Source organism: Sesamum indicum, linkage group LG13, assembly GCF_026168435.1.
Source record: "Sesamum indicum cultivar Baizhima isolate 11 linkage group LG13, ASM2616843v1, whole genome shotgun sequence".
In the NCBI taxonomy this organism is placed as follows: domain Eukaryota; kingdom Viridiplantae; phylum Streptophyta; class Magnoliopsida; order Lamiales; family Pedaliaceae; genus Sesamum; species Sesamum indicum.
Genome location: NC_142669.1, coordinates 14,418,885 through 14,439,579, shown reverse-complemented (window position 1 = coordinate 14,439,579; position 20,695 = coordinate 14,418,885). Strand labels below are relative to the sequence as shown.

The following is a 20,695-nucleotide window of genomic DNA, read 5'->3' as shown; positions in this document are numbered from 1 at the left end:
ATTTTGAGGAGATTATACACTCATATTCAAGTACAAGTTTCAAGCCTTTAGATCCATATCTGAAGCAAAGAATCGGGAGATTATCTCTTTACAAAATTTGTATCCACTTTTCTTTTAAATTAATAAAATTTATTTGTCTATATATATTTTTTGTCTTGTAATAATTTTGCAAACACAATTTTTTGTGTAAACATCTATTGTCTTTATTTTGTTTTACGATAAGATTTGATTAATTACTACATTCATTCAATATATTAATTCAAACTCACAAACTGATTCAATTGTATCAATATTTCTAAAGCATATTCAAGGGGAAAAAAACTAAGAAATAAAACAGTACTTTTAAAATAGACTATATATTCACATTCATATAGTCCGAATCCATAACTTTTTTTATTATAAAGTCTCAATCTTACCACCCGAGTGAGGTGTCGTTCGTCTATTCTCTATTTTCTTATATCAATGCTAAGGTATTTTGTGATTTAAGGGATAAAACATAATTATGTTATTCTAAAGGGGTTTAAGTACAATTAACTCCATTACTTAATTAGTTTAACATTTTTCTCCTGAAATAATCAAAAGCCCCTGACTATCCATTTTTGCTATTCATTCCGTTGCGACAAGGACGCCAGATTTCACCACAGATTGATCATTCATTAATCATAAGTCGATGTATTGTTTATTTAATTTATTGATCAGCAGTGTGATCGGTCGATCAATCGACTTGTGACTTGGTGGATTGAAAAGTGAAACTGAGAGGAATGCAGCAGAGCAGGAGGGCAGTAGAGTCGTACTGGAGGTCGCGATTAATCGACGGTGCGACGGACGAGGAGGATAAGGTTACTCCGGTGTACAAGTTGGAGGAAATTTGCAGTCTGCTGAGGTCTTCGAATGAATCCGTCGTCAAAGAAGTCTCCGGATTCATCCTCAAGCGCCTCGAACATAAATCACCTGTAGTAAAGCACAAGGTCCTTCATTTACTCTTTATCTTTTGTTTTTCTTTGCGTTTCATTATGTATATGTCTTTATGGTTTTAATTTGGTCTTTTTGTGAATTAATGTGATTATTTTGTGCTGTATTTCTGTGAATCTTTTTGTGCTGTACGTGATTGAGAATGTCTTCTTGCGTGATAGTACTCCCGATGATTTCATAGTTCTGAAGAGTAAAGAAACTGGCTCGTTCAATATTCTTTTAATAATTATTGGACGATTTGGACGAGTTTTCGGTGATCAAGTTAAATGGTTTCCAGGGCCTAAGCAAACAAATCCAATGATTGTGGAATGTTGGCATTTCCAGTAGAAAATGAGTTGTTGGATGGTTTTCGCTTATTTTAAACTTTGAACAAAATCTTGACCTGCTGAATAGTTATGATAAAAGAGTTGCATATAGTATATGGAATCATCAAATAGAACGCAAACTCTTATCTCAAGATTTTGATATTGGATAATAGACATCAAAATTGGCTATATGCAATCTCGTATGCATGACCTTTATGTGAAATCTTCCACTTCACAAAAATAATGTTTTCCTACTCTATATAAGTTTCCGTTTTTCGCCCCAATTGATAAAATGTTTATTTTGAAACTTTTGTTGGTAAAACATTAAGTGCATGATTGGAATGTAGGAATAGAATTAAGGAGAAATGGAATGAACTTATATGAAATAAGGATGGGAAAGGAATCTTACTTTGATACCATTCATATGATTGGTGTACAAAAGGAACTAGAACGCAGTGGAATTGCCATTCTTAAGTTGATTCCATTCACATGTTCCGTAATTAGAAATGAATGGTTAGTAACAGAATGAAATTACTTTTATGGCAAATTTGCTTTAGTACATTTTTCTACAAAAAAGATACTTTTTTCATATTTTATTGAACATGTTAAATTCAATTGTATAATAGTAGTATTTTGAAAAATTGCTTATAGAAGGTTTCAACAATATTTAAAACAGCTCATATGTTAACTATAAAAGATTATATGATAAAATTTATTTACTTACTTAAATAATTGTTTAATTCAATAAACAGATATAGTAATTTTCTGCAAAAGAAATTATATTAGTTTGAACAGACAAATGGATTATTCTATTTAATCGTAATGCATATATTATTGTCTTATTTAATCACATTAATAGAATGATCAACTTGTCCCGAGAAAAAAAGAATTCATTCCCAACATGTTAGGAATGGCTAATACCATGTTGGGGGGAGGAAATGACCAATCCCTTTATTCCCTTGGAGTGGGGTATTTCGATTCCTAATTTATATTAATCATAGATGTAGGAATGAGTCGGGAATCCCTATTCCATTCCCACTCCATTCCTACATACCAATCACTCCCTAAAGTTCTGAATTTGTGCCAATTTGAGGAAATTTTTGTGTAATGTCGAAAGGAATTAGGATCTAGTTCTAAGATTCTTCAACTCTAGTGGAACTTCATTCCTATGTATAATTTGAGCTGATATTATAGTCAATCTGAACTTTTATAGGCAGTTTGATGGATAAGTTCTATAGTTATTTACCGGCTGCATTGCTAGCTGGAATGTACTTATGAAGAACTGAGAGCAGACTAGACGAACCCAATATTTGTCATTGCACTTTGGTTAAGCAGTTCTCGAGCTTTCTCCTAGCTCCTTTTGTCCATGCAGTGAATGGTTGTATCTACATTAGCCACTAAGCTTTGCATAGTAAACCCTCTGGATTGGAGTCTTGGTTCATCAAAAAATGGTTATTATCTCTGTGATAGCTGCTCCAAGTGCAAAACCTCTACTAAATTTATGCACTCTAATTTATATAATTTCAAAACAATGTTTCTTTCAGGCATTGAGGATCATCAAATATGCTGTGGGAAAGTCAGGTGCAGAGTTCAGAAGGGAGATGCAGAGGCATTCTGTTGCTGTACGTCAGTTAATCCACTACAAGGGCCAGCCAGATCCTCTGAAAGGTGATGCACTGAACAAAGCTGTACGTGAAACAGCACAGGAGGCACTATCGCTCTTATTTTCATCAGATGATAGTGCAGCTTCAACAACAGAAAGTAGCCTTGGCAGTAGGATTCAAGGATTTGGAAATACCAACTATGAAATGCCATCAGAAGATAAAAAGTCCTTTATCAGTGAGGTTGTTGACATTGGCAGTGCAACAATTAGACAGGGACTGAGTAGTTTGAGACAATCCCCGTCCCTGAGGAAAACTACTGATGGTGGGTGTTACAAAGGTCCTAATCTTCGGCGATCTCTGACTCAGAAGACTAATTATTCTGATCAATATGAAGGAATTGACCCACCTACGGAAACTTATGACTCTTCTCGCTTCTCCAATAATGCTGGGTCTGGAACTTGGGGTCAACATGTAAATGCATCTGAGGCAGAAACAAGTGGTGCAGACTCTGGCTCAACTTATGGTCATAAGACTCGTGAGGAGAAATTGTTGGAGACTATCGTGACAGCTGGTGGCGTTAGGCTACAGCCTACTCGGGATGCACTTCATATTTTCCTGGTGGAGGCCTCAAAATTAAATGCTTTGTCATTAGGACATGCTATTGAAACAAAGCTGAGATCTCCTCCGTGGCAGGTTTGTGCTTCATGTGACTGTTTTTGTTCATGTGGTTTAGAAATATTAATTCAGATCATTGCTGTAGTAGTTGTGGAAGTCTTTCCTAAAATGATATGATCTAATCTAATGGATGGAATTATAAATTTTTCGCTTACTGTAGTTTAAAAAATGCTGCTTGTTTAGGTTCGCATGAAAGCCATCTGTGTCCTTGAGGCAGTATTGAGGAATAAACAGGATGCAAATTTTTCAGTTATTGCATCGTATTTTGGTGGAAACAAAGATGCAGTGGTGCAATGTTCCAAATCACCCCAAGCATCTTTGCGGGAGAAAGCAACTAAGGTGAGATTCTAGTTCGCATATAGATGCCATGTTGTGGATAGGGAAAGTGAAGTGTATAATATATGAGAGAGAGAGGCAAGGCAATCTTAGCTGATAGTATTAAACTGTTCATTTCAAGAAATAATTAATCTGTAGATATTTCAGGTGTTGAGTCTTCTAGGTTGTGAACAAAGTGGTGAAGTTAATCATGTAAGAGAATCAACAGAGATGTCTCAGCCTGCAGTGATGCCAGATTTGATAGATGCTAGTGGCGCAAATGATCTTGCCGGCATTGAAGACTCCAATAAAACACTGAATGAGCCAAAAATTTCAAATGCAGCAGCTTCTACCGCTCCACTGATTGATGACTTACTTGATGGAAATTTTAGTGGTAATGTGAGCACCCCGCTGAAAAGTGATGATGACCCATTTGCAGATGTCTCCTTTCACATGAGACAGGATAAAGACCATGCTGCTGATGTATTTTCTCGAATGGCTGTTGATAAGTCAGGAGCCATGAAATCCCATATGGGCGCTCATAGAACTGAATCTGAACCTTTCTACCTTTTCAGTTCAAGTTCTGAAGTCTTCCAAGAACATGGGAGTCCTAGAAAAGATATTTCCAACTTGATGGATGGTTTGTCTATAAATGGAAATGGTCCAATTATAAAGAAAAACGAAAGCAATGCTGAGCAGGGGAGCGATGTCCTAAACAGCGAAGTTGCTTCTCAAGCTGCTGCAGTTGACGCCAATCCCATGTTTCCTTTGGGTGCCATGGCTCATAATTTTCCATCTGGATTCATGTACAATCCAGGATTTGCTTCGCAGCCAATGAATTATAGTGCCATGGGGAGTCTCTTTGCTCAACAGCAGCTCCTAGCTACAATGACAACCTTCCAGCAACTAGGGAATCTACAATCAAGTACTATTAATACCACTGCCAATTCTAAGGGAGGAAAATTTTCACCCCTTCCAAATGTTTTTAATCCTGTCATAGTTACTCAGCCTCCTACTTCAATGATGAACGGCTCCAAAAGAGAGGAGACTAAAGCATTTGATTTTATCTCGGTAAGTCTGTTGTTACACTGTTTTTCATTGGAGCACCTCAACTATTTACATTCCATTGGGACTCATGGCTCCATCTTTTAGACTCAAGAACATGTTTTGCTGTGGGCATGCCTTTATTGGAGCTTGCTGTAGAACAGACACATCTTTGTTTCCAGCATTTTTTATGGACAGATCAGCCACTGTAGCTGCATTTTAGCATCATATTGAGAATTCCTTTTAGATTAGGTTTTAAACTTTGAGTTGCTAATGCAGGAACATCTTGCTTCACTTCATGACTCGAAGCGTGTGTGATCTGAGTTCTTTGACCGCTGTCGTTCATATCATTAAATGAAGCAGCTGCTCATCAGGGCTTGCATCTTCGACTAAAGAAAATATATTTTCTTTCGGAGTACTTTCCTAAGGTAAAGGGCAAGACTTAGAAACCGGTAGTTTGATGGTAAAATAGCTGATGAAATAAGAGATCAAAATGGAGCAGCTGAAAGGGCATCGCAAATGAGAAAGTCCTTTCAGCATTTGTTTTGTTTGAGCCTGAGATAGTTATCAATTGCGCAGTCGTCATCATCATATTTCATACATTATTCTTTCATTCATTTCATATTCCTTGGTTGTTTTTCCCCACTCTCAATCAATTCTTTGAATGCAGTGAAGCTTCTTTCCCCATTTCTTCCTTAATCGAATAAATTTCCTTATAGTTCTGGGATTGTGATTTTAATCTAAATGTTTGAAAAGCTTACGATTCAAACCAGAATAAGTTGCTATTATTGTTTAATCTTAATTTGAGGCAAATTGGTTTTTTTTATTCCATAGGATCCTATGAATTCTATTGGGAAAACAGTCAGCAATAGATTCACGTATTTGTTCAGAAGCGCCCCCCCCCCTCCCCCCTCCACCCCCACCCCCCAAAAAAAGTAGGCTTTGTTTGGTTTTATTTCAAGATTTGCTATAGTTACAAATATCTTTTTGTTTTTTTTTTTTTGAAAAAATTACAAATACCACCTTGTGACGGATTATAAATGAGATATTTCTTAAAGTATTTTAATTTTGCAAAAAATGAGGAGATATTTATATTATGATAAATTTTAGAAAAGCTTGTTGTAATTTACCCTTAATTTTTAATAGATACACAGAAAAAAAAAAAAAAAAAAAGAAAGTTGTGTATCCGCATGCATGTTTTTCAGTACTTTATAATATGCTTTTGGGTTTGTATTTTGTATTAGTCTAAAACAAATAAAATAAGTTAAAATAGATTGAGGTGTGTATTTTGTAAAAAAAAGTCAAACATTTAAATGCTCTTGATTGTCTTTTAGACAGTGAAAAAAATGAAGACATACATAAAAACGAATAAAGGCAAACTAAAACGACCAATCTCTGCTGCATATCAAGTCTTGCTCAAATGTTGCACAGCCGTCCATGACTGGTTAGGTTGTAGTTGAACTTGTTGCATCTGGAGTGTTTCATCAGAAATACAAACAAATACATATTACATAGATCAGAAGTAGTACAGTAGTTTTCAATTACACAAACACCAATTTACAATATTTGAAAACAGTGAAAAATTGCTTCAAATAGATTGAGATGAAGTATATCAAAACTCCTGAACAAGTTGCAGATATTTATGCAAAGGCCCTCAAGAAAGATAGATTTTTCAGTAGCTCAGAGAGATGATTGGAGTTGTGAAAAAGTTACGTTTATAAGGGGTGTTGAGAATTCCCAAAAGGACTAAACTTTTCTTCTCATTTTCAGCAGCTGCAGTTTTTTAGAAGACATACAGATGAATTTTCAAAATGCAAATGGTTGTCATTTTGGGTGAATCTTATATGAATTAAAGTTCTATGGGTCTAATTTCAAATATCTAGGTTTTTAGTCCATTGAAAATTCTTTCAGAAAGTTATGACTGTTTTATCAAGAGATGCGAGAAATAAAAACTAAATTTTAGATCATATTTCTGTATTTATTCTATGTACGAAATTCTATGCTTGTTAGTTGGTTTCTTGAATTATATGTGGTTCATAATGATGTCGGTGTTCAATTCAATCTTGGGATGTTATAAGTTACTGATGAAGATTCATTACTGATGCCAAGTGAATCTATAGTCTCGTTTATGCAGCATTGTGAATGATAGTTTACAATGTATTCCTAATTACCCTCTCTATAATCTAATATATATAATATTATACATGTTGTATAATATATAATAAATATAATTTATAAATCTTAAAATAATATATAAATATTTATTAAACAATAAAATATTATTTTAATTAATTCAACAACCACCACCTCCTCTACACCCGCCACCATCACCACCTCCTCCACTGCCTTTGCCATAACCACCACCACCTCCACAGTCACCCCCAACAACAACCACTGCCACCTCACCCCTAAGCGACGGCGGTCGCCCTCGCTGTTGGGCGACCGTCATTGCCAGTGCAGGAGTTCTAACTATTCGGGATCTTTATAGGAGTTGATGAAATTGGATGGGAAGGGATTCATTTGATTCACAAGAAGGTGATGATTCAAATGGCGGTGGTCCGTGACCGTGGGCCACGCCGATGATGGTGAATCAACGGTAGGAGTCGTGGTGGTCAAGATGAGAACCCAATCGCTATGGTTGATGAAACTGAGAATTGTTGGTGGGGTGGGTGGGGAGGGGGGGGAGAAAAGATCGCGCTAAGTTGGGAGTCGAATGGTATCAATAGCAGTCGACAACTTATTGGAACGACGACTGGTGTCACCCAGACGGGGGGGGGGGGGGGTTGGCGAAGAGGAAGTTGGTCGTGGGGTAGGGGTGCGGTGGGGGGGTTTGATTATTATTTTTTAAAATAATAATTTTATTTTTATAAATTATAATAATACATATAATATAATTGTATCCAACATATCATCCAACTCATTTTTTAAAACCACGTAGGACTCAAAATCTCCCAAAAAATATTCAATTGACATGTCCTGTCATTTTTTCAGTAAAAAATCAAAATTCCGGCCACCAATGTATTAAAGTTCATCAATTTTATAACTTAATAGATTTATAAAAAATGAAGCATAATTATCAGATTAAAATTAATATCGAGCATATTTAACGGATTATAAAACTAATTCTCTTTTAAAATTTTTAATTAAAGCAATAAAAGGGATAATATCTGGTGGAATTTTTACGAACTGTCCCATTAAGAAATTATAAATTTTAATTAGTAATATTGTAGTTTTTTGGATCTTTGAAATTAAAGGAAGTGGAAGATGACGAAGAGACTTTTTACATCTTAAATTAAACAATTTTGTTTGTTTGGTGTGTATTAATTTTGCAATAAAAATTGTATTATTTTAACCATTTTAACAATTTTTACTCTAGATTTTTCTAATTGAATTTAGAAATTTTAAAAATACTATATAATATAACATTATTTAAATTAATTCAAATAGTTTATTATTTTAATAATCTATTTAAACTTATCAATCTGAATAGAGCGTCCAACAAACATATTTTTAACCCGTTACTATGTGCATAAAATTATTTATTAAATATATAATTATTATTTTAAAAATAAAAAAATTTAATTGGTTTTTCACAGAAATATAATTAAATCCATCTAGAGACAAAATAATATATATAATTATGCACATACATATAAAAGAAATATGATTTGATAATGATTAGTAAATTGTCTCCAAAAACAGAAAACCAAACGTACAGAACCTATTTTAAATTATTTTAAATTATCTCCAAAAACAAACCCAAAAATTATACTATGTCCAAAATATATTTGTTTATTTTTATTTTTCTTTCTCTATCTCCACAAAATAAAATAAAATACTCCATAAATAAATCCAAGCAGTATGCATAACTTCTTCGATTTAGATGATTCCTCTCGAGTTTGCCAGTATTAACGCACACTCTGGAGAGGCACTTGTTCTTAGAAAAAGCCCCAAGTTGGCATGAACACTTGCAATGTTGGTGTAACAGTAGCTTCAATTAAAAATATCCAGCTTGTGGCTGCTGTTGATCCTTCTACCAATGTGCAAGTCTTAATTGTGCATGTAGGTTTACATAATAGCAACTAAGATGGAAATACTTGTTTTCCAAGCACAATGTATAATGTATTGTCAAATTTCATTAACGTTTTATAACTCCTGTTACGAAATGTTGTCTTCCTCATGCTTGATGATCTTTTTCTAAAGCTGGAATGCATCTTGCAATGCAAGTTTCCAGGAACAAGCGAACAATAACAAATGATCTTTAAACCATCAACAGAAGTAACACTGTGAATGAATACCGATAACCAGAACAGGCTGAATCATTAATCATTGATCCATAGTAGAATGGTGATTCCTTTCCACATTTCACAACATGTACATAAGAAAATGCAAGTGAATTCTGGGAAGGAAAAAGATAAGTGCTTCAAATGGTGGCTACGATTTGTTGTAGCTCCCCCGAATAAATGTTAGTGCAAATAATCATCAGGCAAAACAGTTCCTCTTGGAAGGGTGGTTTACTCAATTTTAGGCTTACAACAAGTAATTAGTGTACCTTGAAAAGTTCCTCATGCAGCTAAACATCATTGTACCTTGAATAGTTCCTCATACTGGAATCCACCTGGCTGACCATAATAACGAACAATGACTTGAAGCTCACTCCATTAACATTTCTTGTTTGCCTCTTGCGATATGTTACCTTTTATGCAATATACACAGTAGCAGTCAGGTTAACAAGAGTACAGCTTACATAAATTTCAATAGGTAGTATCCAGTCTTATGAATGGGAACTGTAAACAAGCACAAACATGAAAGCTCTTAAGACGCATTAGGCATTGCTGGGAACTGTAAACAAGCACAAGGCATGAAGGCTCTAAAGACGCGTTAAGCATCGCTGCATTTGACAAAGCAAAAGACCAAGCTATAGAATATCTTTATACATTAAAGCTACTCTGTGAGAAAGACCGAGTATTGGCAGATCACAACTTATCATAAAGGCATGATCAGCTAAAACTTAAAAGCCAGTTACTGTAATCAGTTGGCACAGGCTCATGGGCATGTACTTATTACATCAGTAACAAACAAGCTTAAAATATAAGTCATAGGTCCAAATTTTACAAGTTTGATGACAAGAAACAAGCACGTGGAAGAATCCCAATAGCTAATGAGTAAAATAGATTTGGCATGTTCCACAAGCAACAACCCCATTCTTATATGGTTATAAATATCCACAATCTCCTATATACACCAAATTCCATTTCATTTTTAATTTCTCAATTTCAGCCAAGGGACATCCTCTTCACCTGAGAGTAGAGTAAGTAATGAACTCAGTCGAAGTGAACTGAAATGGTTGGTGTGGGATGGGATTCCTGCAAAAAACAAAACAATCATATCATTAATTCTACAATAGGAAATAAGTTTTAAAGATGATATCAGAAAATTTCAACTCACGGTCGAGGCCCATAAACTTTGATTTGGCGCACATGAGTATCCCTTCCATTCAGATGATTAGACAATACTGCTATTTGCAACATGAAAGTATTCACAAAAGTTTCCCTGAGACATACATCACCATGGATCTTCTTTAGTTTGCTAATAAGGTATACATAACATTTTATCTTTCTAAGCAACAAAAAGAGATACAGATATAATGTGAGTCCATTCTATTCCTCATGTTATGTCTTTTAGCATTCAGATGATATATTTTAATCCAATAATGAAATTACATGCAAAAGATTGTCAAGGAAGCAAGCAAACTAACAAATTTTCAGAAAAGCTAATAATAATTTGATAACAAGCCAAATGAAAGAGTATTTGTAGGTACTTAATCATTCCAAGATGAATGCGATACTGATTTCTAGTCTATTATTGATTTGCACATTTTCCTGACATGTTTTCACCAACTCCAGCATCATGATCGAGATGCAAAGGTAGCTCCCACTTTCAGAGCATAACTGCATCAAGAAAATGGATATTCCCTCGAAGGATTGTGTTGAATTGTTAGAAAATTTCAGCCAATATACAGTTGCATTTACTTTGGTGAAGGTGTAGCTGGTTTATAAAGCAACAGGTGCTACAGTCCATCCAGTTTGAGGTACACCAATTTGGATAACTATAAGAGAGCCTATCTTATTTTATATTGTCACCTAAACAAATTTAGATTGCATATTAAGTGAATGAGCATTTAAGGTTCATGAAAATTGTTTTAACTTGTTTATTGAGGCAGGTTATCTGATTTTATAATGTCACCTCTCACTCTCTCCCTTCTCTCCTTCCTCACACACACACACACACATTGCTTGAAGGCATTCGCTTCATTTTGGATGAGGCAAATTGGCCATACATAAATATGATCATCACTACCTTTAATCAGTCTTGATGATAATGTGTGCAGGAATCCAAGCTGAAGGAAGAACTCTGGAATATGGAAAGAACACAGAAGAGGGAAGGAGTGGATCTGGCATATCTTAAAACTGTCATGATAAAGCTTCTAGGGACAGGTATCTTTGTATTCAGTGTTCTCCTCACCTCCACATGCAACTCTAACTTCACGACCAACCCCACCCCCAACCCCCATCAGATTCAAGAAACTTGTCAATTTCACTATTAAATTAAACAATGGCTTAATTTATCCAATTTACTTTTCCGTTCTGATGCACCAGAGCCACATTCTAACTGATGCAGGAGACTAAAGGACTCGTGAATAAAAAAAATATAAGAACTCCTCTAGAACAAGGAAACAACACAGAAGAGGGAAGGAGTGGATCTGACATATCTTAAATATATCATTTAAAGCTTCTAGAGACAGCTATACTGGAAGTTTGAGGGGTTGGAAATATTGTTGTTTTGGAGCAATATCGGTGTATTAACCCTTAAGTTTTTCATTTGAAGACCGTCCCACATCACTGGAATACATTGTTTAAGATGATCTAAGTTGCATATTACATTTTATATATCATTTGAACAAGAATTGCCATTTACTGTTTGTCCGTAATTGACTTGATCTATAAAAGGAAGCACAGATGTTTTCTAGTTACTTAATGGCTTTACCTATCCAACTCTGTGATGTCCAGCCTTATATTTTAAAATTTTTCTACCGTGACTGAGAGGGTAGAGGAGTTTTCATGACAAATAATCAACAAAATTATTTCAGTCGGTAAATGAGAAGGCAATTTGTAAATCTGGTTTAGTGTTAATAACTCCTTCCACAAGCATATTCAACAGAGCTAAGAATCAATCCACTTCACTGAAAAATGCTGTCAAATGTGAAGTTGAGTTCACATATCCAGCACCAGCTGTTGTCCATTGGTGCAAACAAAGACAAGAAAGTTACAACTCATCTGTGGTAACATGCAGTTGCTTAACCAAATTTATTGCCTAGGTATTAATAACAACAGAATTTGAATGAAGATAATGGAATAAAGTAAAGAAGAATCTGTGCTCACCTTGGATCACTCCCAGACAATGAGATGTACATCCAGCCAGTTGGCTTAGCAAGCTCCACTGCTTTTATCTCCTAATGAATCATTGAAAGTCACTAACCAACTCATAATTTTGCCCATGAAATCTTCGAACAGAGTTCGTGCTACCATAATTGATACAGTGACATAAACTACTATCGTTTACAACTTTATAAGCTGATGCAGAGAGAAACTTCACTCTAAAACTTATATTCTCTCTCTCTCTCTCTCTCTCTCTCTCTCTCTCTCTCTCTCTCTCTCTCTCTCTCTCTCTCTCCTTCATCATTGGTCTGTATGCATGTGTATGTAGGATACGTGATTACCTTCAAGTTGTGGAAACCATCGCCAGCACGAATTGAGATCTTACTAGGTGTGTAGCTCTCATCAAGCTTGAAATCGACGTAAAGAACAACTAATTGAAGTTTAACTTTCTTCTGGAACTGGATATTCACTAGATGAGGCTGTGCACCATCTGACCTAAAATCCACCAACAGGAATGAAAGAAAATCAACAAGCTGTCATTTGCGTCCACGGATTCAACGTGTTATCTACAACTTCAATCTCCAGAACAGCAGCTACAGAGTAACATTATACATGGATTCATCAAAACCTTTATACCTAAAAGCTCCACAAAGCACATTTTAAGCACAAATTTCACCGCAATGCTAACCAATTCCCATGAAACAGAACCAACAGAAAGGAATGGGAGGTACTAACTGCCAGTAGGTATCGAGATTGTCGTCTCGGAGGGAAGCGACCCCGTTTCCGGGCTTGCAGGAGCTGACGCTCCAAGCTGCCTTCTTTCCCATCTCCCGGAGGTCATCGTCCACCATCAGCTGCTGGTTCCCTCCCGTCAACTTCCCTTCCTCCTCCCCCTCGGACGATTCCGCCATTTTGCACCGCAATAATTGATTTGGGTTTTGAGGATAAACCCTAATTCAGCCGTTGATCATATAATTATAATTTTTGAAAACGATCATATAATTATAATTGAAAATTATTGCTCGCACTTTGATTGTTCAGAAAAGAGTGGGAAAAGTAGTGATGATAACTTTGTCGGCCCAAATCTCAGTGGCCCAAAAGTAGTGGTTGGTTTCATTTTTGGCCCATTTTTAAGATGGGTTAAAATATAGATAATGTTTGCCTTGATTTGTTTTGAAAATTTTGATAGTGTTTTGAAATATTTTGAAATAGTGTCTCATTTATTTTTTTACCGAAATAAGTCTATGCTAATTACCATACTAAAACCCCCTCTAAACCCAATTTTCAAAAAAAAAACTTTTTAATGAAAAAATATTTCAGTGTCCCTAATTCCATTATATGTTAAGTGTCAAAAATCTGGTCATTATGCCAGTAGCTGTAGAATGAGGAAGAAAATTTATGAATTAAGTTTAGGAGAAGAATTGACTAATCAATTATTAAATATCTTAGATGAAGAAGATTTAAAAATATTTGAAAATGAAAATTCTGATGTAGAGAATCAGTTAGATTAAATCCGAACAAAAGAAGGATATTCCTCTTTAGAAGAAGAATCCCAAAATTCTAACCTAAATGTTCACTAGAATTAGATCTTTGCAATAAACAAATAGCTACTTTAACTAACTAGTTTTCCTTAATCTTAGATCTTGACAAAATCTAAAATCCTGAAGATAAAGAAACTTATCTCCATAAACTTCAAGAATTACTTTCAAATGAAATTCCTCAGAAAACAAAACCTCCTCCCAAAACAAAATTTTCAGAAATCATGAATATGTTTGATTCCTTTAATTCTAAAGTCTCAAAAATCTGACCTAAAACATGAAGTTAGACAACTGAAAAGAGAAGTTAAAACTTTAAAAGAAAATCATGATCAATTACAACAAGAGATTTTAATCATAAAACTTCAAAATCAAATTTTCAGAAAATCCCAATAAAATATCTCCATCTAAGGCCTCTGAAGAAGAAGAATTTTTTGTCAGTACTATCTTTAGAATTGTTTATAAAAAATGGTATGTAAAAATTAATCTAGTTATCAAAGATTTCAAATTAACTGCTATTGCTTTAATGGATTCGAGAGCAGACATGAATTGCATTCAAGAAGGGGTAATTTATATAAACATGCTATAAATCAAGGGATATAAATATAATAATTGGTCCTCTAATCTGTTATTGGAAAGAGAACCACAGAAAGGCTACAAATATCTTCTAACAATAGTAATAAACACTCAAAATAATCTCATTATTATATATTTAATCATAAATTGCACTGGTAATATTATAGTATTATTTCGATGTTATTTATTTTAAGTTATGTATTATGATAAACATTACTTAAGTAAGGGTATGAATGCCTTTTCATAATGGGGAACAAACAAATGAAAGCTTCACACTTGTATATATACTGTAGATATATATATATAGATTATAAATATTCTCTCATTTTTTGAAAAAGTATAAATACCCCTTTAGAATTAATAGTCGTCTAACAAATATCCCTTACAATAGGCTATCACAAGAGGTTTTTATTATATGGCCATTAATTTTTAAGAATGTTTATACTTTTTCAAACAATAAGAAAATATTTGTAATTATATCAAATTTTAGAAAAATTCGTTATAATTTATCCTAAATATGTATACTCCAGGAAAAATTACATACAGAAATGGTATTAAAAAAAATATTTGGTAACATCTTAAGATGTGTATTTAGGTTTTTTATTATAGGGAAAATTATTTAATTAATACAAAAAAACAAATAAAAATTATAAAAAGGGGATGCTTCGGAATTTTTTAAAAATAACTAAACAGAACCGCTATCTCAAATAGCAGTTCTGGCATTAAATATAAAAAAATGACCGTTGGAGCATTGGCATAAACATAAAAAATGACCGTTGGAGCATTGGCCGCGGAAAGATCAAAAGACCCCTATTTCTGTTCCGTCTATTTGAAAATCAAATTTATGTGAATTCATTCATTCATTCATTCCTGCAAATCTCCCTCACATCTTGCCTCCATCTCTCACACGTTTGAGTGCGTGTATTTTCGGAAAATGGGGATCCCGACGAAGTCTGAACAAGAACACAAGGTATAAAGAGGAATCTGTGCGTTATTTATCCACAACTTTATTCTGAAAATTTTGGATTTTTTTTTTTTATGATTTTGGTTCTGGAAATTTGAAAGAGTTTTTGTGATATGATCTGTTTGGAATATGATTTCCTTTGCCAAGGTTCTTCTTCTTCTTCTTCTTTTTCTTTTTCGTAATTTGATGTCCTCTTTGTTGTAGGTATCTTCTTCATCTTCTTTTCCCCCTTGTGGTTTCCTGTTATGACGATCTTGGAAATGCAGGCTCCGTTTATTGGAGAAGAATTGGGATGATAGAGTGCTTTTCAGTTATTTGATTAGTTATTCGTTGCATTTGATTTGAAGAGACTTTTGGATTGTAGTTCCAATAATTGGCCTGTAATTCGGAAATTGGATTTTAGTTTGAGGGATTTGGGTTGATAATGTAATGATTGGTTTAGGGTTTAGCGTCTCGTCGATTTTACAGAATGTACTTGTGAAAATTGCAATTGTTTGTAATAACAAGACTAAGTTAAATTGTTTGTATTGTGTTTGCTGGCAGGAAAATAGCCCTTGGGAGCTCGGAGTTTATTGTTCTATTGGCTTTATTTCTGTGCTATAAGATGGTGCATTAGTGCTTTAATTTTCTTGATATCATAAAACAAATTACATTACTGTTTGTTGTTTATCTTTATGGAATGAGAGAAAATTTCTGTAGTATATTTTGCCTCTTCACTATAAGTTTGGTTACACAGTCAAATAGTTTATGTAATTTGGTTGTGTGCGCAATATGCTCCCTTCATGTGTATGCATGCTTTGGAGAGCACAGCAGCAAAGAGAAAGCGGTGGACTCTCAATGACTTGGACATAGGAAAGCCTCTTGGTAGAGGTAAGTTTGGACACTTATATCTCGCAAGGACAAGATGGTCAGTCCTGTTTAGATTTAGATCAGTGTTATCTTCTTGTCCATCCAATATTAATGATGTGTACTTTACAGAATAACAATAATTTATTCTAATGGGAAAAGCTCAACCTTTCTCCGGTCTCACATTAGACAATTAATGTATGGAATATAATCATTTTCTTTATATTCATGTAAATCTACCAAAATTAACTACTCAAATTTAGTGTTTGATGTTTTAGCTGATCAGGGGCTTCTGGAGAGCTTAGTATTTGGAAGGCACTAAAAAGATCGTGTGAACTTTATTTATCTTGTTGAGATTTTAATGGCTAAGTGGAGGGAAAAGGGATTGGCTGTGAGGATAACTTGGTACCACTTGTAGCTACAATTTAGTTTTTCCTCTTTTGAGCAGAGCAATCACATTGTAGCATTAAAGATGCTGTTTAAGAGTGAGCTCAAAAAGTCTCAGGTTGAGCGTCAGTTTCGCCGTGACGTCGAAATACAGAGCCATCTTCGATATCACAACATATGACGGCTTTATTGTTACTTTTACGATCAGTATGATGGCTTTTCTTTAATTTCAAAGTAGATGATGATAACTTTATAGTAGACTTATGTTTACTTCACTATAATTCCAGAAATGAGTATATTTGATTATGGAGGGAGAACTCTACACAGAGCTACAGAGATGCAAATAAGTTTTGTTGAATTATGAGTCCAAATTTTAGCAGTTTTCGGGTTTTTTATACAGGCAAGTTTAGTTCCTTTTCGTACGTTTGGTAGTTATGTAGCCTCGTATTCATCATCGTCAGTCTCGTAGTTCTCAAAGTTGTCTTCATCATCCTCTTCATCTTCATTATCAGTTTGATCAGCTTGAGTCCATGAAGTACTTGCACCCTGCTGGTGTGCAATCGAAAGATCGAATTTGTAAACCATTGGGATCACGTAGATCATACGACTGATTATCCATAGCAACTTAAGGGACTAGTACGACTTCCTCCAGCTGATATGCGACCTTAGTCCATTTGGACTCATCAATAACTCTCTGAGCCTTGGTTTGCAGACAACTATTCAATCCGTTTTGTCCATCTTCATACTTGGGTACTCGGTGTAGTACACTTAGGTCTCGCCCTCGGATCGACTTATACCTAGCGGCCACACAAAACTTGCAGTACTCCAAATCGACGTTGTCCTTCCAGTAAAACATGCAGCCATTCTTACATGTATTGATCTTCTCAACGGGTGAACCCAAATCCTTTATCAACTTCTTCATGTTGTAGTAACCTCTTGGCAAGGTGCGATCCTGAGAGAAATATTTGGTCGTCCACCTTGATATCCACCAACTCAGCAATAGTTGCCAATTGAGATTGAGTGCAACCATTCCACAATGACTAGTCGACAACATACACTACATTGTAAAAACGGTCTGTCAACCCTGACTCATAATCATAGGGACCACCCCATAATAATATGAAAAAGGACCGACATCAACATGGTAGGACCTCGTAGCATCATTAGGCACAACATCATGAGAAGAAGAAATATAACTCATTCGGCTGCATAAAAAACCATCCTTTGTGTCCAATTCATATGTTGTTCTTCACCTCAATGTGAATAAATAATTACCCTGGACATGGGCAGCTGGGGTTTGCTCCTCAGGCACTGGAGGGACAGTTACAGCGTCAAAGTACTCTTGCACCCTATCCTCGCCATGAAAAGTCCAATTAGGTGCATACATTCTCGCATACACAAGTGATAACTGACATAATCGGGTGTTCTGAACTTTGTGTTTTTGCATTTTCAGCAAAGGCACCTAATTTTGTCTCTATACATATGTCCACGCTGACCCTTTGCCCATTCTATGAAAGTCTTTAGTCCATCCTCAAACTTCAGTGTCAGAGTTGTCCTCCCTGGGACGTTCTTATTATACATCCATCTCTTCAATTCTCGTAAGATGATGATATATATCACTGTATTCATACATAAATATATATCTAATTAATTTTTTAATTTGAGAACCTACATATTTATAAATATTACAATACTATGTACACATGATATAAGATTAATAAAAAGTTATAAAACTAAAATAAGTAAACTACAATTAGTTTAACTAAATATAGTAAAGTATTAAATTAGTCTATGTTACTTGGTCAACCAACTTAAGTGGTGATCAACACTAGTTGGAGGTCCAAATTTGAGCAATAATCTACAAGTTAATCAAATGTATATGCACGAAAATCAGAGTGTTGAGAGTGTGTATGGTTAGTATAAGAATTTTTACAACAAATGAAATGAAATGTATATATATAAATTGTTTTGTAACGGCCTTTGGAACGCACAAGATAGCCGTTAGAACAAGCCGTTACTTTGTAACGACTTTTGGTACGGCTCTAATAAAAGAAAACCGTTCCTAATGTAGTAGTTCTTGTAACACCGTCTTTTCGTATACTTTGCAACGATTTTTTCACTGCCATTATAACGGCTAGTTATTCTGATGAAATATTCGTTACAAAAATAGATAATCAGTACAAAAACAATAGCAAAATAGTAATGGCCTAGAATCGTAACAATTATAGGCACACATAAAATTTGTAAAAATTCATTTTTATTATCCTTTCACAGTGACATCATGATGAAGCTTAAAATTCATCGAATATGAAGTCTTGGTAGCTCACAATCGAATTGCATGTTAGCTATGGAATGCAATGTATTATCTATTATAATAAAATGTAGGGTAAATCAGAATGAGCTCTTGAGATTTGTTATAATTATAAATATTTTTTGCTATTTGAAAAATTATAAATATTCCTTTAAAATTAATGGTCATCTAACAAATAGTTGTTTCTTTTAACAAATTTTCCTTTTTACTTTATTTCATACCACAATTCATTTTTATATACAGGCAATGTGTCAATGTTTAGTATTTATTTAGATTATCACACTGGTGCCCTCTTAGTAAGCAATTAAATCATTCACTCTCTGTGACATAGCAAGCAGCTGGAGTAGCTCAGTTGGTTAGAGCGTGTGGCTGTTAACCACAAGGTCGAAGGTTCAAGCCCTTCCTCTAGCGATTGTTTTCACAGTTTAGGTTTTTTGTTTACTACACTTACGTATTTTTACAAAAAATTATAAGCTACTAGATTTTATATATTGTTCTGAAAGCTTTATAAGGTGTCAAATTATTATCTCTAAAAAAAATTTAGTTTTTTTAATAATAGATATTATTCGATTATTAATTTGATTTTAATTTAATAATTTGAGCAATCAATAATTTTTTATCATTTACCAGCCAAATATGCATTTATCGAAAAATAGAGAATCTTATTTACCATTTAAAAATAAAAAAAGATTAAAAGTAAGTTCTTACCGATTTTTATTCTATATACTTCAATAATCAATTAAGTCTTATATTATTAATTTAGCAAACATAAATAAAATAATATAAGAAGGTTATCGAGGACTTATTTTATTTTTGTCTTCTGAATGATAAGAAATTACTAATTCTCCATATTATTAAATTAAAAATTTGGTAATACTAAAAAGAATTCTTTATTTCTTGTGGCTAAATTAATAAAATAAGAGTTAACTGAATTTGAAATAGAATATAAATCGATACGAATGTTTTTATGATTAAACAGTAAATTAATTATCTATTTTTATTTTAAATTAGCGAGATGAATTTATGTTTGTGTGATAAACGATAAAAAAAAAACTAAATTCTCAGATTATCAAATCAAAATCAAATTGATAATCTAATAATATATACCAAAAATATTAAAGACAATTCAATTAATGACGATATGCCAACATTGGGTTGCCATTCCTAGGGTGTAATTCAAGAAACACCATTAGCATTTATAGTGGCACAAAGCTACAATGTTGAACGAATGATATGACAAGTGCAATATATTTTCTAGCCAAATTTGATTCGAGCAAGAATTTTGTATCTGACTTGGATCCAGGACTGATAGCCTAAGACCAGTATTAGTTCAAGTTAAAAGCTCCCGTGGTCCTCGAGAATGGCAAGCAATTGAGCCGGTTGGCCGATGATCTGGTTGCGCTTCAATCCTGGGGAAGAGTCATCCTGCAATTCTCCCTATCCCGGCTTGCTGTATGTGCAAATGCCCTCTCCTGACAAGAGAGTCTCTCGCCTCATTTAACATTGTCGCTTTCGTTGTAGAATGTGTAGTTTGTTGATATGGAGACGGCATCAGTACAAACACTGAGTTGCATCGATCTATTTATATGTAAAACTTGAAATCGTAAGTAAAGATGGGGCGCAACGGCTCCAGCCCCCATCCAGCTGCAAATAGCGGTGTTTTGTGTGTTTCCTGAGAATGGCACTATCAAAACAGTGGGGGTTGAAGAAGATGGCTCTGCA

General features: G+C 34.3%; 2 protein-coding genes, 1 long non-coding RNA gene and 1 other non-coding gene across 6 annotated transcripts; 3 read left to right on the top strand and 1 right to left on the bottom strand.

Annotated features, from left to right (window-relative positions):
• The first annotated feature begins 582 nt into the window (after nucleotides 1–582).
• Nucleotides 583–5,528, top strand: LOC105176099 (protein MODIFIED TRANSPORT TO THE VACUOLE 1). 2 transcript variants are annotated; one of them, XM_011098802.3, is made up of 5 exons: nucleotides 583–968; nucleotides 2,822–3,574; nucleotides 3,740–3,895; nucleotides 4,040–4,942; nucleotides 5,195–5,528. In XM_011098802.3, exons 1-5 carry the CDS (start codon nucleotides 762–764, stop codon nucleotides 5,231–5,233), a joined length of 2,058 nt encoding a protein of 685 aa, XP_011097104.1. In that variant the 5' UTR covers nucleotides 583–761; the 3' UTR covers nucleotides 5,234–5,528. The 2 variants fall into 2 exon arrangements, with proteins under 2 accessions (XP_011097104.1, XP_088733121.1); XM_088876995.1 differs by lacking the exon at nucleotides 583–968 and adding an exon at nucleotides 2,502–2,728.
• A 3,678-nt stretch (nucleotides 5,529–9,206) lies between these two features.
• On the bottom strand, nucleotides 9,207–13,354 carry APC10 (anaphase promoting complex 10). 2 transcript variants are annotated; one of them, XM_011098801.3, is made up of 6 exons: nucleotides 13,090–13,351; nucleotides 12,696–12,849; nucleotides 12,358–12,428; nucleotides 10,364–10,468; nucleotides 10,216–10,281; nucleotides 9,207–9,611 (listed from the first exon to the last, which is right to left on the bottom strand). In XM_011098801.3, exons 1-6 carry the CDS (start codon nucleotides 13,263–13,265, stop codon nucleotides 9,608–9,610), a joined length of 576 nt encoding a protein of 191 aa, XP_011097103.1. In that variant the 5' UTR covers nucleotides 13,266–13,351; the 3' UTR covers nucleotides 9,207–9,607. The 2 variants fall into 2 exon arrangements, with proteins under 2 accessions (XP_011097103.1, XP_020554247.1); XM_020698588.1 differs by lacking the exon at nucleotides 9,207–9,611 and having other exon boundaries at nucleotides 10,212–10,281; nucleotides 13,090–13,354.
• Nucleotides 13,355–15,202: 1,848 nt separating this feature from the next.
• LOC110013071 (uncharacterized) lies at nucleotides 15,203–15,952 on the top strand. The gene is made up of 2 exons (XR_002288237.2): nucleotides 15,203–15,435; nucleotides 15,634–15,952. It is a non-coding gene; the product is annotated as an uncharacterized LOC110013071 (long non-coding RNA).
• Nucleotides 15,953–19,310: 3,358 nt separating this feature from the next.
• Nucleotides 19,311–19,384, top strand: TRNAN-GUU (transfer RNA asparagine (anticodon GUU)). The gene has a single exon. It is a non-coding gene; the product is annotated as a tRNA-Asn (tRNA).
• Nucleotides 19,385–20,695: the final 1,311 nt, after the last annotated feature.

Coding starts and splice junctions, on each gene's coding strand:
- LOC105176099 (XM_011098802.3), top strand. CDS start 762: ATGCAGCAGAGCAGGAGGGCAGTAGAGTCGTACTGGAGGTCGCGATTA. Junction 3,575..3,739: donor TGAGATCTCCTCCGTGGCAG/GTTTGTGCTTCA, acceptor CTGCTTGTTTAG/GTTCGCATGAAAGCCATCTG. Junction 4,943..5,194: donor AAGCATTTGATTTTATCTCG/GTAAGTCTGTTG, acceptor TTGCTAATGCAG/GAACATCTTGCTTCACTTCA.
- APC10 (XM_020698588.1), bottom strand. CDS start 13,265: ATGGCGGAATCGTCCGAGGGGGAGGAGGAAGGGAAGTTGACGGGAGGG. Junction 12,429..12,695: donor ATGGTTTCCACAACTTGAAG/GTAATCACGTAT, acceptor ATGATTCATTAG/GAGATAAAAGCAGTGGAGCT. Junction 10,282..10,363: donor AAAGTTTATGGGCCTCGACC/GTGAGTTGAAAT, acceptor TGTTTTTTGCAG/GAATCCCATCCCACACCAAC.